The sequence below is a fragment of the Astyanax mexicanus genome, chromosome 3 (assembly GCF_023375975.1).
Source record: "Astyanax mexicanus isolate ESR-SI-001 chromosome 3, AstMex3_surface, whole genome shotgun sequence".
NCBI lineage: Eukaryota > Metazoa > Chordata > Actinopteri > Characiformes > Acestrorhamphidae > Astyanax > Astyanax mexicanus.
The window spans coordinates 60,782,991-60,800,139 of NC_064410.1; the positions used below are offsets into that span (position 1 = coordinate 60,782,991).

The 17,149-nt window shown below is 40.6% G+C and overlaps 1 protein-coding gene across 1 annotated transcript; it reads right to left on the bottom strand.

The window, feature by feature from the left end:
• Positions 1-1,813: 1,813 nt before the first annotated feature.
• p3h4 (prolyl 3-hydroxylase family member 4 (inactive)) lies at positions 1,814-17,149 on the bottom strand. The gene is made up of 7 exons (XM_049475958.1): positions 16,497-17,149; positions 12,543-12,692; positions 8,749-8,920; positions 8,539-8,667; positions 7,056-7,201; positions 6,408-6,491; positions 1,814-4,859 (listed from the first exon to the last, which is right to left on the bottom strand). Exons 1-7 carry the CDS (start codon positions 16,962-16,964, stop codon positions 4,713-4,715), a joined length of 1,296 nt encoding a protein of 431 aa, XP_049331915.1. The 5' UTR covers positions 16,965-17,149; the 3' UTR covers positions 1,814-4,712.

Here is a 17,149-nt window from a genome sequence, read left to right on the forward strand (position 1 = left end):
GGAAGATCACTAGCCATCAAACCACCAAACTGAACTGCTTGACTTTTTGCACCAGGAGTAAAGCAGCATAAAGTTATCCAAAAGCAGTGTGTAAGACTGGTGGAGGAGAACATGATGCAAAGATGCATGAAAAAAAACTGTGATTAAAAACCAGGACTATTCTGAACTCTTAAAACTTTATGAATATGAACTTGTTTTCTTTGCATTATTTGAGGTCTGAAAGCTCTGCGTCTTTTTTGTTATTTCAGACATTTCTCATTTTCTGTAAATAAATGCTCTAAATTACAATATTTTTATTTGGAATTTGGGAGAAATGTTGTCTGTAGTTTATAGAATAAAACAACAATGTTCATTTTACTCAAACATAAACCTATAAATAGCAAAATCAGAGAAACTGATTCAGAAACTGAAGTGCTCTCTTAATTTTTTCCAGAGCTGTACCTATGCATGCAAAGTGAACTTAAGAGCAATTTTTTTAAAAAGCTGAGGAGGAACAAGACGACTACATGTATAAAAAAGTTACAATAAAATGAAATATCAAAACTGCACAAAATAAATAAAAGGCCACAAAATTGACATTTCACTTCTCTGTATATCTTTGCATTAAGAGGACATTAATAAGAAACTCTGTCTATTTTTTCCCCCAATATAAAAAAACGAGTACAAAATCAGATGAGCATTGATTATTTTCACATTTAAATTTTTTTGGATCCTGACCCACCAGCTGAGAATTGCTAGATTAGAACATTACTGAAATATTCACTATTCACTGTATACCTGTAACTCTACCTCTTCACTACTTTACTTTAACTGATGCTCTCAAACACTTTATTAAGAGACAAGAAATCCAAGTAATTAACTCTTGATGAGTTCAGCACGGCTGTTAACTGAAAGCCTGAATTGCAGGTGACTAAGGAGCTCAATCTCGACACTCAGTCCTGTTACCTAAATTAATTCTTAGATCTTATTTGTGTATTTTTTAAATAAAATCACTAGAATGTGCTCAGTCAGTGTTCTCATGTTATTAGCATAGCCACCATTTAGATATATTTCAAGTTTTTGGAACTTTTATGCTAAAAAGTTACTGTTACTTGTTGCTGTTACTTTCACTCCTGTTACATTTAGTCCTGTTACTTATAACATAAAAAAGTAAAGAACTGAGTGCCTGTAACAGGAGTAAGTGCCAGTAACAGGAATGAGTTCACTAACAGGATTGAGCGTCAGTAACAGGATTGAGTGCCAGTAACAGGGATAAAGTTCCAGTAACAGGAGTGAGTTTCAGTAACAGAAATAAGCAGAATCCCCTGGTTAATTGATTTATTAATGTGAATATTAGTTAATGTAATCCACTTTTTCCAATTCTGTTTGGTTCATCATTATTTTTTTTGTTTAATAAATTGCATGATAATTGATTTGATCAATTTACTTTTTGGGTCTTCTTGAAAAGATAAAAATGGCTTTGTATATTTTAGAACAATAAAAATGTGCATGCATATATGTGTCTTTGTCATAAATTTGCAAGAACAAGCAAATGGCACCCATTTGGTGGAATAGCCCTTTTTTTTTTTTTTTTTTTTTTTTTACACTTTTTAGCTTACTAAAAATTTCATGTTTTTTTTTCTTCCTAGTTTGGATGACTTCAGTATTAATCTACAATACAGAACATTTTATTTTTTATTTTAAAATAAAGAAAAACGTTTAAATGCAGCCGTCCTTGTCCCAGATCTTCACAAAAAAAAAGAATCTACACTCAGTAAAAGTCCTGTCTGTGTATGTTTTAGTAACATGATTGGGTGTAAAATAAAAAAATCACTTAAAACAAAGATCCTTTATTCCTGAAATTTCCTCCCGTCCCAATAAAACAAACAACTCCAGACAAACTAATGATAAAACAGCCTAAATTCATAAATATATAAACATAACAACATCACGAGCTGATGATGAGCAGGACATCTGAGGACAGTTTGACGATTGACAGTTCGAGGAAAATTTGAGTTTGGTTTGAGGACAGGCAGAGACTGGGGCTTGAGGACAGAGATTAGTAGACAATTAGAGATGGTCTGAGGACAAGTTTTGTCCTACAGTAGCTGGTTTTCCTATAGCTGTCTGTCACTTAGACTTCCACCGAGGACACAGAGATGAAAGACAGTATCATGATGGTCTCTAAAAGAAACATAGTGTAAAACAACATCCCTTTATTTCTGTAACTCCCACCCCCCCCAACATCTACAAAACAAATAAATGATGAAACGTCTCAGTTCATAAATATATAAACATATCGCCAGGAGAAGATGATGAACAGGACAGTCTTTTGATGGTCTGAGAAAATTCTAAGGACAGTTCCAGGAAAATATGAGTCTCAGGACAGTAAGAGGACACTTTGATGAAAGTCAAAGATTAAAGAGACAGAGACTGATCAGAGGACAGTCAGTGGACGGTTAGAGATTGGCCTGAGGACAGAGGAAAGTAATAGTTCAGTTTGTAGGCAGTCTGAAACAGGTCTTAGGACTGCCAGAGGACAGTCAGAGACAGATATTTGGACAGTAAAAGGAAAGCAGTCAAAGATCAATTAATGTATGGTGTGTGGTTGGTCCAAAGATAGTCATAGATCTGTCTGAGGAGAGAAACTGGTCTGAAGACAGTCATAGATCTGTCTAAGGACAGTCATAGCTCAGTCTAAAGACAAAGATTGGTCCAAGGACAGCTGGATATCAGTCTGAGGACATAGTCTGGTATGAGAAGAGTCAGACATCAGTCTGAAAACAAAAACTGCTATGAGGACAGAGATTTTTATGAGGACAGTCTTTTATCAGTCTGAGGACCAAGTTTGTTATGAGGACAGTCATAGATCAGTCTGAGTACAAAGCTTAGTATGCAGACAGTTATAGATCAATAGTGATCAGTCTGAAGACCGTCATAGATCAGTCTGAGGACAAAGATTGTTATGAAGACAGTTAGAGATTGCTATGAGGACAGTCATAGATCAGTTAGAAGACAGAGATCAGTCTAAAAACTGTCAAAGATCAGTCTAAGGACAAAGATTGTTATGAAGACAGTTAGAGATCGCTATGAGGACAGGCATAGAACAGTCTGAAGACAGGCATAGATCAGTCTGAAGACAAAGATTTGTATGAGAACTGTCAGATATTGTTATGAGGACAGTCAAAGATCAGTTATAGATCTGTCTGAAGACAGACTGGTATGAAGACAGTCAGAAATTGCTATGAAGACAGTCATAGATCAGTCTGAAAACAAAGATTGTTATGAGGACAGTCAGAGGTCAGTCTGAGGACAGAGACTTTTATGAAGACAGAGATTGCCATGAGGACAATCATAGATCAGTCTGAGGACAAAGATTGGTATGAAGACCGATATTGCTATGAGGACAGTCCTAGATCAGTCTGAAGACTGATAAAGATCCGTCTGAGGACAAAGACTGTTATAAAGACAGTTAGAGTTTGCTATGAGAACAGTCATAGATCAGTCTGAAAACAAAGACTGTTATGAGGACAGTCAGAGGTCAGTCTGAGGACAGAGACTGTTATGAAGACAGACATTGCCATGGGACAGTCAAAGATCAGTCTGAGGACAAAGATTTGTATAAAGACAGAGATTGCTATGGGACAGTCATACATCAGTCTGAAGACTGATAAAGATCCATCTGAGGACAAAGACTGTTATAAAGACAGTTAGAGTTTGCTATGAGGACAGTTATTGATCAGTCTGAAGACAGACATTGGTCTGAGGACAGTCACAGGATAAAGATGGACAAAGATTGTTAAGATGAGAGTCATAAATCAGTTTAAAGACAGAGATCAGCCTGAGCACAGTAATAAATCAATCTGAAGACAAAGACTGGTATGAGGACAGTCACAGATCAGTCTGAAAACAGATATTGGTCTGAGGACAGTCTGAGATCAGTCTGAAGACAAAGATTGGCATGAGGACAATCAGAAATCAGTCTGAGGATGGTCATAGATCAGTCTGAAGACAGAGATCAGTCCAAGTACAGTCATAGATCAGTTTGAGGACAGTTATAGATCAGTCTGAAGACAAAGATTAGTATAAAGACAGTCATAAATCAATTTGAAGACAAATATTGGTATGAGAGCAGTCAGAGATCAGTCTGAAGACAGAGATCAGTCCAAGTACAGTCATAGATCAGTCTGAGGACAGTCAGAGATCAGTCTGAAGGGGACATTGTTATGAGAACAGTAAGAGATCAGTCTGAGGACAGTCAGAGATCAGTCTGAAGGGCACATTGTTATGAGAACAGTAAGAGATCAGTCTGAGGACAGTCAGAGATCAGTCTGAAGGGCACATTGTTATGAGAACAGTAAGAGATCAGTCTGAGGACAGTCAGAGATCAGTCTGAAGGGCACATTGTTATGAGAACAGTAAGAGATCAGTCTGAGAAGGGTTTGAGGACAGTCTCAGTTTGGTCGTATCCGGCTGTTCTGTATAGATTATGATCTGCAGTGATGATGATCTGACTGATGATCTGTAATAAACAGCGCTCTGATTCAGTGAGTCTCAGTTCACAGATCCAGGACCAGTCTTCACGCAGGGGTGTGTGTGTGTGTGTGTGTGGATCTGCAGTACTGGCCTTCATCAGGAACACATACACACGACTGAAGATCAGAAAGATCAGTCCATTCAGTCTGTGTTCAGTCTTCAGTCTCAGGCTGTGTGTGTGTGTGTGTGTGTGTGTGTTAATCTGCCTCTCCGGTGTCTCCTTTAGTTTTGGGGTCCTGCCACCACTGAGCCAGAAACGACTCCTCATAATCCCCAAGACCTTCAAACTCTTCATCTGGAGGAGAGGAGGGTCCTGCAGCGGCCTCCTCAGGACTGACCACGTCCTGCACACACACACACACACACATTTAAAAACATTTAACATTTAATACTTTAGACACAAAAGTATTGATAATACTAAAAAAGGGCTTTTTAGAGTACAGAAATAAACATATATCTGCTATAACTTGAATTAATGTTCATATTTAAGAGCATCAGTTAAAGTAAAGTAGTGAAGAGGTAGAGTTACAGGTATACAGTGAATAGTGAATATTTAAGTATCATATTTTTTGTACTATGAGGTCGCTTAAAATCCTTAAATTTCCCCAAAAATCGACAGTGCGTCTTATAATCTGGTTCTCCTTATGTATGATTTTACCAGTCAGGTATTAAGGAGCAGTAAAGCCACTCTGCTGAAGTACAGCGTTATACAGGAGTTTCAGTTTAGTTCTCCAGCAGGACTAGCATTAGCCACTAACTGCACTAAGCACTAGCTCTTACGCCATTTAGATGTGAGTATTATTGGCCTGTAGCCTGCTGCTAACCCTGGCAAGCACTGCTGGAGCTGCATTAGCATTAGTCGCTAAGCGCTAGCTCTTTTACTGTTTAGAGGTAGAGTAGTATTGGCTTGTACTCTGCTGCTAACCCTGTCTAGCACTTACTGCTAGCAGTTAGCCGCTAATGCTAATACTCCAGCTTTAGTGGAAATCTGGAACTCTAAGTATACTGTAAACAAACAGAAGCGCTTTACTCACCCAAATAAACAAATAAACAAGTTTTCAGGGGAGAAATCTGTGTAGATTAACATCCAGCGCTCTTTTAACTCGTCTGAAATGTTTTACTGTTTTGTTTACTTAACTTAGCTTAGCTTAGCTTAGTTTAGCTTTACAGGTCAGCAGTGAGACATGCTGAATTTAGAAGGAAAACATGGCAACACCCCTGTTCCTTATTAGAGTCGCATAAAATGCACCTTATAATCCAGTGTGTTTTATAGTGCAAAAAAAATATGGTAATGTTCTAACCCATATTATAGCAAGAAATTTTCAACTAAGTAAAGAAAAAATACCAAACATTTCAAGAACTTTTTAAGAAAGTGTCCTCAAGTGCAGTCACCGCAAAAACATCAAAAACATTATGATGATGAAACTCGCACTCATCAGGACAAAGGAAAAGGAAGAGCAGGAGTTTCCTCTGGTGTACAAGATTAATTCATCAGTTACCAGCCTCAAAAACTGCAAGTAACAGCTCCCCAGATGATAAGAGCACAGACTATTTTAGTTTGTTTAACACTGTTTTTAAGTTACTACATGATTCCTTACGTGTTCCTTTATAGTCTTACAATCACAATCACATTAAATCACATCAGCTGGAATTGAGCATCATACTGTGAGTTAAAACTTGACCATTTCATCCAGCCCTATGCAGTGATTTGTGATCTGTTTGAACTCTAGACCCTCACACACACACACACACACACACACACTCACACCCCATACATTCCACACTATACTGTGAGCACGCACAGGTTTCAGCATGTGTGTGTGTGTGTGTGTGAGAGAGAGAGTGAAGGGGGAGGGGTAAGCAGAGTGTGAGTGAGAGTGAGTGTGTGTTACCTCGTCATCAGGCTGCAGGTAATTGTGGGCAAATTCCAGCATTTCTTTCTGTTTAGTCGTCTGATTAAAATACTGCAGAGCCTCCTGCACACACACACACACACACACACACACACACACACACACACACACACACACACTTACATCAATGATATAGATTTTTTTAAATACAGAAATGTTTTAAAAGCTGCTAGTCTATGTAAGTGTATGTACGTGTGTGTGTGTGTGTGTGTGTGTGTGTGTGTGTGTGTGTGTGTCAGTTTGTGGGTTTTTTTGGTATGCAGACTAACAAAGCGCTGGCCTGAGAAACCTTTAATCACCACCACCACAGCCCATCTGTGTGTATTTTGTGTGTGTGTGTGCGTGTATTGTTTGTGTGTGTATTGTTTGTATTCTTTGTGTGTGTGTGTTTGTATTTTGTGTGTGTGTGTGTGTGCGTGTATTGTTAGTGTGTGTGTGTGTGTATTGTTTGTGTGTGTGTGTGTGCGTGTATTGTTTGCTTGTGTGTGTATTGTTTGTGTGTGTGGTGTGTGTGTGTGTATTGTTTGTATTGTTTGTGTGTGTGTGTTTGTATTTTGTGTGTGTGTGTGTGTATTGTTTGTGTGTGTGTGTGTGTGTGTTTGTATTTTGTGTGTGTGTGTGTTTTACCGGTCTGGGTTTAAAGTGGTCCTCGGTCAGTCCCCACTGTTCTCTGTAGAATCTGTAATATTCCACGTTCTGCTTCATCACCGGATCCGACGAATCAAACAGCATGTAGCTCAACGCACAGGGGGCGGAGTTACGCACATCATTTACTAAACACACACACACACACACACACACACACACACACACACACACACACAAATACACACACAGTAAACAGTTATGCACAGTAATACACACATTTCTGACTCACTTTTAAAATAGTGTAATATAGATACACTATACAAACTAAAGTATCGGGACGTCTGCTCAGTCACTGTTTCTTCTGAAATGAAGAATTTTAAAATATTTGATCCTGCTTTTGTTGGATTGTCTACTGTCTGGAAAAAGACAAAAGTCAGGATGCTAGACTTTCAACACCTAACCACGTCCCAAATCATCCCCAAAACTCCTTAACTCATCCCTAACCCTTCAAATCATCACAACAACTTATTCCAACTCATCCCCACAATGAATCAACTCATCAACTCATCTCTCACGCTTTGATTCATCTCAAACTACTCCAACAACTCATCCCAACTCATCCTTGCAACTCTTCACCTCATCCCTCATCCTTCAAATCATCCCAAAAACTCATCCATGCAACTCCACAACTCATTCCTAACCCTTTAAATAACCCCAACAACTCATCCCACAACTCCTCAACTCATCCCTAACCCTTCAAATCCTCTCAACTCATCCCCACAACTCCTCAACTCATCTCTGCAACTCCTCAACTCATCCCTAACCCTTCAAATCCTCTCAACTCATCCCCACAACTCCTCAACTCATCTCTGCAACTCCTCAACTCATCCCTAACCCTTCAAATCATCTCAACTTATCCCCACAACTCCTCAACTCGACCCCAACTCATCTCTGCAACTCCTTAACTCATCCCTAACTCTTCAAATCATCACAAATTACACCAACAAATCAATCCTGCAACACCTCAACTCACTCCCTACCATTTAAATCATCCCAACTCATCCCTTTAACTCCTCAACTCATCCCTAACCCTTCAAATCATCACAAATTACACCAACAAATCAATCCTGCAACACCTCAACTCACTCCCTACCATTTAAATCATCCCAACTCATCCCTTTAACTCCTCAACTCATCCCTAACCCTTCAAATCATCACAAATTACACCAACAAATCAATCCTGCAACACCTCAACTCACTCCCTACCATTTAAATCATCCCAACTCATCCCTTTAACTCCTCAACTCATCCCTAACCCTTCAAATCATCTTAACTCATCTAAACAACTAATCTCTTCTCATGCTTCTGTTCCTGATGTAGATAAAAGACATGCTAAATCTTGCTGTGTCAGAAACTACATATGCAAGTCTGTTCAGATTTCTGAACAATTAGGACTGGCGTGTGTGTGTGTGTGTGTATATCTGTGTGTGTGTGTGTGTGTGTGTGTGTGTGTGTTACTCACATTTATAATAGGCGAACTGCAGGTAATGATACATGGTGGCAACAAATTTCTCCACGAAGAATCCGCCCACATTCGGCATCAGGTTATCCTCACACTTCACCTTACACTCCAGAGCGTCCACATACAGCCCTGCACACAGCAACACACACTGTGTTTCATTCAGTCTGTGTGTGTTTGTGTGCGTGTGTGTGTGTGTGTGTGTATACTGACCTGCAAGTGTAGGATAAAAGTCTTTGAACTCCTTCAGGTCGTACGATCCCTCACACACCTCCACACACACCTCATACGCCTTCATATACTCCTCACACGCTCGCTCCAGCTCCGGCACCGAGCGGCTAAAATCCCCCGCATTATACAACTTCACCCCCTTCAGAAACACCGCCTGCAGAGAGACATTCAGATTAATCACAACAATATTCTGTGATTTTATTAGGGGTGCGAATCTCTCAGTGTCTGCCGATTTTTGGGGTCACGATTCGATTCAGAAACGATTTTCGATTCTGGAACGATTTTTCAAATCAAATGGCCTATAAATTTTGTTTAAATTATGTGAAGATAAAAAGATGAAAGGACAATGTAAACAAATAGAACATTTATTTAAAACAATAAACTTAGGTTCCTTACTGTATTAAATCTTTTTGCAACATAGTGACAGTGCCATAATAATGAATGGCTAATTTCCAGCATGATTAACTTATCCTGAATTCATTTCTAAAAGGAAGACATTGTTAAAACTGGAAAACACTTTAACAGCTTTTTAACTGTGCCGCGGCGCTTTTTAAACTGTACCACTGAGCTTTTTAAACTGTACCACTGAGCTTTTTAAACTGTACCACTGAGCTTTTTAAACTGTACCACTGAGCTTTTTAAACTGTACCACTGAGCTTTTTAAACTGTACCACTGAGCTTTTTAAACTGTACCACTGAGCTTTTTTAACTGTACCACTGAGCTTTTTAAACTGTGCCGCGGCGCTTTTTAAACTGTACCACTGAGCTTTTTTAACTGTACCACTGAGCTTTTTAAACTGTACCACTGAGCTTTTTAAACTGTACCACTGAGCTTTTTAAACTGTGCCGCGGCGCTTTTTAAACTGTACCACTGAGCTTTTTAAACTGTGCCGCGGAGCTTTTTAAACTGTGCCGCGGAGCTTTTTAAACTGTGCCGCGGAGCTTTTTAAACTGTACCGCTGAGCTTTTTAAACTGTGCCGCGGAGCTTTTTAAACTGTGCCGCGGAGCTTTTTAAACTGTACCACTGAGCTTTTTAAACTGTACCACTGAGCTTTTTAAACTGTGCCGCGGAGCTTTTTAAACTGTGCCGCGGAGCTTTTTAAACTGTGCCGCGGAGCTTTTTAAACTGTACCGCTGAGCTTTTTAAACTGTGCCGCGGAGCTTTTTAAACTGTACCACTGAGCTTTTTAAACTGTACCACTGAGCTTTTTAAACTGTACCACTGAGCTTTTTAAACTGTACCACTGAGCTTTTTAAACTGTGCCGCGGAGCTTTTTAAACTGTACCACTGAGCTTTTTAAACTGTACCACTGAGCTTTTTAAACTGTGCCGCGGAGCTTTTTAAACTGTACCACTGAGCTTTTTAAACTGTGCCGCGGCGCTTTTTAAACTGTACCACTGAGCTTTTTAAACTGTGCCGCGGAGCTTTTTAAACTGTGCCGCGGAGCTTTTTAAACTGTACCGCTGAGCTTTTTAAACTGTGCCGCGGAGCTTTTTAAACTGTACCACTGAGCTTTTTAAACTGTGCCGCGGAGCTTTTTAAACTGTACCGCTGAGCTTTTTAAACTGTACCACTGAGCTTTTTAAACTGTGCCACTGAGCTTTTTAAACTGTGCCGCGGAGCTTTTTAAACTGTACCGCTGAGCTTTTTAAACTGTACCACTGAGCTTTTTAAACTGTGCCGCGGAGCTTTGTAAACTGTGCCGCGGAGCTTTTTAAACTGTACCACTGAGCTTTTTAAACTGTACCACTGAGCTTTTTAAACTGTGCCGCGGAGCTTTTTAAACTGTACCGCTGAGCTTTTTAAACTGTACCACTGAGCTTTTTAAACTGTGCCGCGGAGCTTTGTAAACTGTGCCGCGGAGCTTTTTAAACTGTACCACTGAGCTTTTTAAACTGTGCCGCGGAGCTTTTTAAACTGTGCCGCGGCGCTTTTTAAACTGTACCACTGAGCTTTTTAACTGTACCACTGAGCTTTTTAAACTGTACCACTGAGCTTTTTAAACTGTACCACTGAGCTTTTTAAACTGTGCCGCGGAGCTTTTTAAACTGTGCCGCGGCGCTTTTTAAACTGTACCACTGAGCTTTTTAACTGTACCACTGAGCTTTTTAAACTGTACCACTGAGCTTTTTAAACTGTACCACTGAGCTTTTTAAACTGTGCCACTGAGCTTTTTAAACTGTACCACTGAGCTTTTTAACTGTACCACTGAGCTTTTTAAACTGTACCACTGAGCTTTTTAACTGTACCACTGAGCTTTTTAAACTGTGCCGCGGAGCTTTTTAAACTGTACCACTGAGCTTTTTAAACTGTACCACTGAGCTTTTTAAACTGTGCCGCGACGCTTTTTAAACTGTACCACTGAGCTTTTTAACTGTACCACTGAGCTTTTTAAACTGTGCCGCAGCGCTGTTTAAACTGTACCACTGAGCTTTTTAAACTGTACCACTGAGCTTTTTAACTGTACCACTGAGCTTTTTAAACTGTGCCGCAGCGCTGTTTAAACTGTACCACTGAGCTTTTTAAACTGTACCGCTGAGCTTTTTAAACTGTGCCGCGGCGCTTTTTAAACTGTACCGCTGAGCTTTTTAAACTGTGCCGCGGAGCTTTTTAACTGTGCCGCGGAGCTTTTTAAACTGTGCCGCGGCGCTTTTTAAACTGTGCCGCGGCGCTTTTTAAACTGTACCACGAAGCTCACCTACTGTGGCGCAGAGCTTTTTAACTGCAACAGTAGCTTCACCCAAAAAAATCGATTTTTTGAAAATGAGAATCGATTCTGAATCGTTCAATGTTAGATTCGCGATTCGAGCTCGAATTGATTTTTTCCTGCACCCCTAGTTTTTATAGTGGATATTTATATAAATGCAATAAAAGAATAAATGTGAGAAATGTATAATGCAATCATATTTATATTAGTGGTGTTAATTAAAATACTAGTATATACTTGTATGTATGGGGAGATAAAGCTGGAATAAAGGGGCTCTGGAATAAAGAATGCATGATATAAATTGAAAACTAGAGGAAACTTTTTATTTTACTTTATTTTAAACATCTCAGCTTAAATTTTTTGAGATTTCTGAATTAGACTGATTAATTAGCTGAGTATAAAAGAGTGTTTTTACACCTGTTTTATAGTTTCTATGATCCGGATCAGTTGATGAGTTTGTGTATTTGAAGCGTTTCTCCCTCTGTTTGGTTTGGTTTCACACAGCCATAAAAACACCTAAACGCACTAAAATGCGCACTGATAATCCACGCAAGCACATCGTCTCCTCTGATTGGTCAGAGCTGTCTGGTGCGAGAGTTAGTAAGTAAATATAGTGAGATGATTCTGTGCTTCAGTGTGTATTTCTGTATATCTGTGCAGTGTGAAGCTGATTTAACACAGAACACTGAAAATAAATGAGCTGCTAAGCTTTTAAACACAGTGGGATTTAGTTTTCAATGGGATGCGCAGCACAGATAAGAGCAGTGAACGCTGCACATTACTGTGCTCTTAGTGTGTAAACAGCATGGAGCAGAAGCAGGGACAGCGTCTGTTCATAGCAGTGTATTATTATCTGGCTGATATATCAGATTAAACTGCACCTTATCAGCCGTTTAGCTCAATTATAAAGAAGTATATTTGATAGCTGGTCGGATCGAGACCAGATCATGTTCTCACCACAAGCATTGGGCGGGGACGAGGCAGATTATGGCAGATGATGGGGTCAAAATTGGTGGCGTAATTAAGTGTGTATGTGTGATTATGTGTGTGTGTGTGTGTGTGTGTACTTCAAAAGGTTTTTCCTCCTGGTCGATGAGGAACTCCTCAATATCGAACAGGCTGTTATAATACTTCAGGTTCTTGGAGAGCTGCTGGTCCCCCGGGTTCCGCTGGAGATACGTGTGTGCTGCTGATACGGCCTTCTCCATATTATTCACCTGAACACACACACACACACACACACACACACACACACACAGAATATCAGTGCATAATCAGTCACATGACCCTGCACTATGGTGGGATTAAGTAAAACACTAGTAGTGAGATCCTGCTGAGGTGTGTGTGTGATTTCCTGTCTGTAGAAGAACAGGGTGATTGTTTGGGCAGACTCAGTCTCAGGGGGGAGTTAGGTATGTGTGAGTGTTGGGGGGGTTAGTGGGGTGCGTGGAGTGTATTACAGAGCATATGGGAGCGTGTTTAGGTATCTGACGTGGCACCCTGAGTGTGCTAGGCTGTGTTTTGGGGTGTTTGGGTATGGACTAGAGTATACTGGAGAGTATTAACTTATACTAGAATGTGTTACAGGGTGTGTGTGTGTGTGTGTTACACAGCAGATGAGTGTATTACTGGATGTTTGGAAGGGAGTCAGAGTAAAGAATGATGTATTACAGAGTATTAAAGTATAAAAGTGTGTATTGCTGGGTGTTCAGTGTGTGTTAGACTGTAGAAGAGTGTATTACTGGGCGTTTTATTATGCACATGAGCATATTACAGGATATTAGGGTGTCTGACTGGGTGTTTGGGAGTGTATTAGAGTAAATAGGAGTGTATAACAGGGAGTTTGGAAGGGTGTTAAAATGTGAACGAGGGTATTATGGGGTGTTCATGTACATTAGAGTGTATTACAGGGTGTTTGGGTGTGTGTTAGAATGCAGAAGAGTGTATTACTGGTTGTTCTAGTATGCACATGAGTATACTAGAGTGTATTACAGAATATTAGGGTGTACTACAGGGTGTTTGGGAGTGTAAAAGAGTGCATACGAGTGTGTTTCAGGATATCATGGTGTATTACAGGGTGTTTGGGAGTGTATAAGGGTATACTACAGGGTGTTAAAATGTGAAGGAGGTTATTATGGAGTGTTGAAGTGTATAAGAGTGTGTAGAAGCATATTACAGTTTTTTTGGAGGATATTTGAATGTAAAGGAGTGTATTATTGGGTGTCCATGTGTATTTTAGTGTATAAAAGTGTATTACACAGTGTTTGGGAGTGTATTAGAGTGTATACATGTGTAATACAGGATGTTTGGGAGGGTGTTTTAGTGTAAAAGAGAGTATTATGATGTGTTCATGTGTATTAGAGTGTGTATAAGGGTGTTTTACAGGGTGTTTGGGGGGTGTTAAAATGTGAAGGAGTGTATTGTGGGGTGTCCATGTGTTTTAGAGTGTTTAAGAGTGTTTTTAGAGGATGTTTGAGTGTAAAGGTGTGTATTATGGGGTGTTTGTGTGGGGTGTTTGGAGTGTAATAATGGATAATAGAGTCTGTTGGAGTATATGACAGTATGCATGTGTATATGTTAGTGTTGTGGAGTGTATTATGGGGTGTTTTGGTGTATGTATGCGTGTGGGGAAGTACATTACAGGGTGTATATGTATATTAGAGTGTAGAGGAGTGTATTACAGGGTGTTTGGGAGGGTGTTAGAATGTGGAGGAGTGTATAACGGGGTGTTTGGGTGTGTGTTACAGTGCAGAAGAGTGTATTACAGGGTGTTTGGGGTTTTATAGGCTGTAAAGGCCGCAGGCTGCGTGTACGTGGCAGGGTGCGTTTCTGCGGCGCTCCAGCAGGGGGCGCCAATCTTCTGTGTACATGCTCTCTTTAACATACACACACATTCAGAGCTTCACTCATTCAAACGTCTGCAGCATTTAAGGTGGAACGGGACGCCAAATTCAGGTTGATAGAGTGGATGGATCATAAGCAAAGGTTGCAATGTTCACCATGCATTGACCTGGTTTTAGGCAACTTTATCAAAGAACTTAAGATCAACCTTCCAATTGGATTATAAAATTACAAAAGTAGGAAGACATTTTCAAGTACATTTTTTTATATAACCAATGGATGAACCTTCCTACCTGACCATGAATAAGAATTGGAAGAGCTCTTTCACTAAGTAAAGGCATAGGATTGTTCTACAGGCCACTTTATCGCTTTAAAGACCCACTGGAGAACCTTTTTATTGAATCATATAGAGATTTTAGAAGGACATTCTAGGCCACTTATCAAAAATCCCCTAGGGAACTATCCTATTGGACCATATATTAGAAAGTTGGATGGCATATTTTACCATGTAAAGGTCTGGGAATGGTTTTCTGTATCTCTATCAATCAAAGAACCCCAGGGGAACATTGTTATCAAACCACATATAAAACCTTAAACGATCAGACTAGGCCACCCTACCAAAGAACTATGGAAAACATTCCTGTTGGACCACAAAGGCCTGAGGTAATTCTATGTCACTTTATCAAAGACCCCCAGGTGAACCATCACATTGGACCATGACTAAGTTGGAAGAACTGTCCAAATATGCATAGACCTGACTACGGTCAGAGGCCACTTCATAAGAAAACCCATGGACAAGTTTCCTACTAAGCCATAGAACCCCAGGAGAACCTTCTTATTAGACCCAATACAATTTTTTAAAGAAGCATCTAGGCCAGTTTTTCAAAGAACCTCTGGAAAAACCTCTTGTTGGACCATACAAATGCTATTATTGGATGACAATACAGAATTAAAAGAAGTACTCTATTACCATGAGAATGTTGTTTTATCAAAAAACAATTGAAGATCCTTCTCCCTGAACCATTCAGAAATGTTGATAGAACTCTCTAGGCCATTTGATCAAAGAACCCCTGGAAAGCATCCCTCTTGAAACACTTAGAAACCTTGGAAGAACTATTAGACCTAATACAAACATTTTAAGAACCATGTAGGCCACTTAAAAACCTCTTGTTGGTATACAATGTTGGAAGAAGCCTGGGAGAACCTTCCTCTTGAACCACTTTAAAACTTTGAAAGAACCCTCTTGACCATTTGATCAAAGAAACTCAGCAGAACCTGCCTCTTAAACCACATAAAAACGTTGGAAGAACCACCTACTGGGTCACTTTACCAAATAACCAAGGGAGACCCTTCTTATTAGACCCAACACAAACGTTTTAAGAACCATCTAGGCCATGTTATCAAAGGACCTTTAGAAAAAAAAAACCTCTTGTTGGACCATACAAACCCTTATATTGGACTACAATAAAAAGTTGGAAGAACCATAGGAGAACTTTCCTTCTACTGGACTATTTTACCAAAGAAACCTAGTAGAACCTGAATTTTAAACCACATAGAAACGTTTAAAGAACCAACTAGGCCACTTTACCAAAGAACTCCAAGGGAACCTTCTTTTTGAATTGCTTAGAAACATTGAAAGAACCCTCTAGGCCATTCGATCAAAAAAATCCAGCCTCTTAACCCAAATAGAAATGTTGAAAGAAGAATCTACTGGATCACTTTACCAAAGAACCCCAGGGGAACCTTAGACTCAATATAAACGTTTGGAAAACCCTCTAGGCCATTTGTTCAAAGAAACCCAAGGAGTACCTTCTTCTTTAACTACATAGAAACGTAGGAAGAACCATCTACTGGGTCACTTTACCAACGAAACATAGTAGAACCTGCCTTTTATACCACATAGAAACGTTGGAAGAACCATCTACTGGATCATTTTACCAAATAAACCTAGTAGGACCACTGCAGGTGAACCTTAATTTTAAACCACAAACAAACGTTAGAGAAACCATTCACTGGTTCACTTTACCAAAGAACCCCGGGAGACCCTTCCTATTAGACCCAATACAAACGTTTTAAGAACCATTTAGGCCATTTAATCAAAGAACCTCAAGAAGAACCTGCCTCTTGAACCACATGCAAACGTTGAATGAACCCTCCTGCATGAGTAAAGGTGAGGGTACCTGAAAGTAGGCGTACTGCAGGTACCGGTAGGGTTCCCTCTTCTGGAAAGCCTCTAGGGTCTCCGGCTTGGGGTACGCCTTGGAGAAGACCGGCAGCGCGGCTTTACAGCGCTTTAAACAGGCGGCTCTCCGGAGAAAGTGCTCCATCACCCTCAGCCCGGGCTCCTGCTCCTCCTGCCCCTGGCCCCGCCGCGTCTCCAGGCTGCAGTTGCGGGCGCAGGTCGCCTCGCTGTCCCGCAGGAGCCGGTGGATCCTCAGGCTGAGCTCCAGCATCCGCACGCTGTCCTTCCAGCGCTCGGAGCCGAAGAAGTCCAGCGCGGTGCCGTACGCCGAGTCCAGCGGCATCAGCTCGCTCTCCGGGAAGCTGCTGAAGCTGTAGCCCTCGTACTGAGCGCGGACAGCGGCTAGCAGCAGCACGATCACCGCGGCAGAGCAGCGGCAGCAGCCTGGAGCTCCAACGCCAGCCATGTTCACCACGGTTAGCCTGCCTCACACCTCCAAACCAGACAGATGTAGGAGCTTCATGACTGGGAGCACGTACAGGAGAAGAGGAGGAGGAGGAGGAGGAGGAGGTAGAAGATGAGTAAGAGGAGGAGGGAAAGGGGGATGAAGAGCGGAAAGTCTGTAACCCACCTCAACTTTCACAGCTCATC

Bases quoted from the DNA above. Each gene is read 5' to 3' on its own strand.
- p3h4 (XM_049475958.1), bottom strand. From the start codon at position 16,964: ATGGCTGGCGTTGGAGCTCCAGGCTGCTGCCGCTGCTCTGCCGCGGTG. The intron at 7,202-8,538 runs GTGAGTAACACA...GTGTGTGTTTAG, and splicing joins GCAGTTCGCCTATTATAAAT to TAAATGATGTGCGTAACTCC. The intron at 6,492-7,055 runs GTAAAACACACA...GTGTGTGTGCAG, and splicing joins ACCACTTTAAACCCAGACCG to GAGGCTCTGCAGTATTTTAA.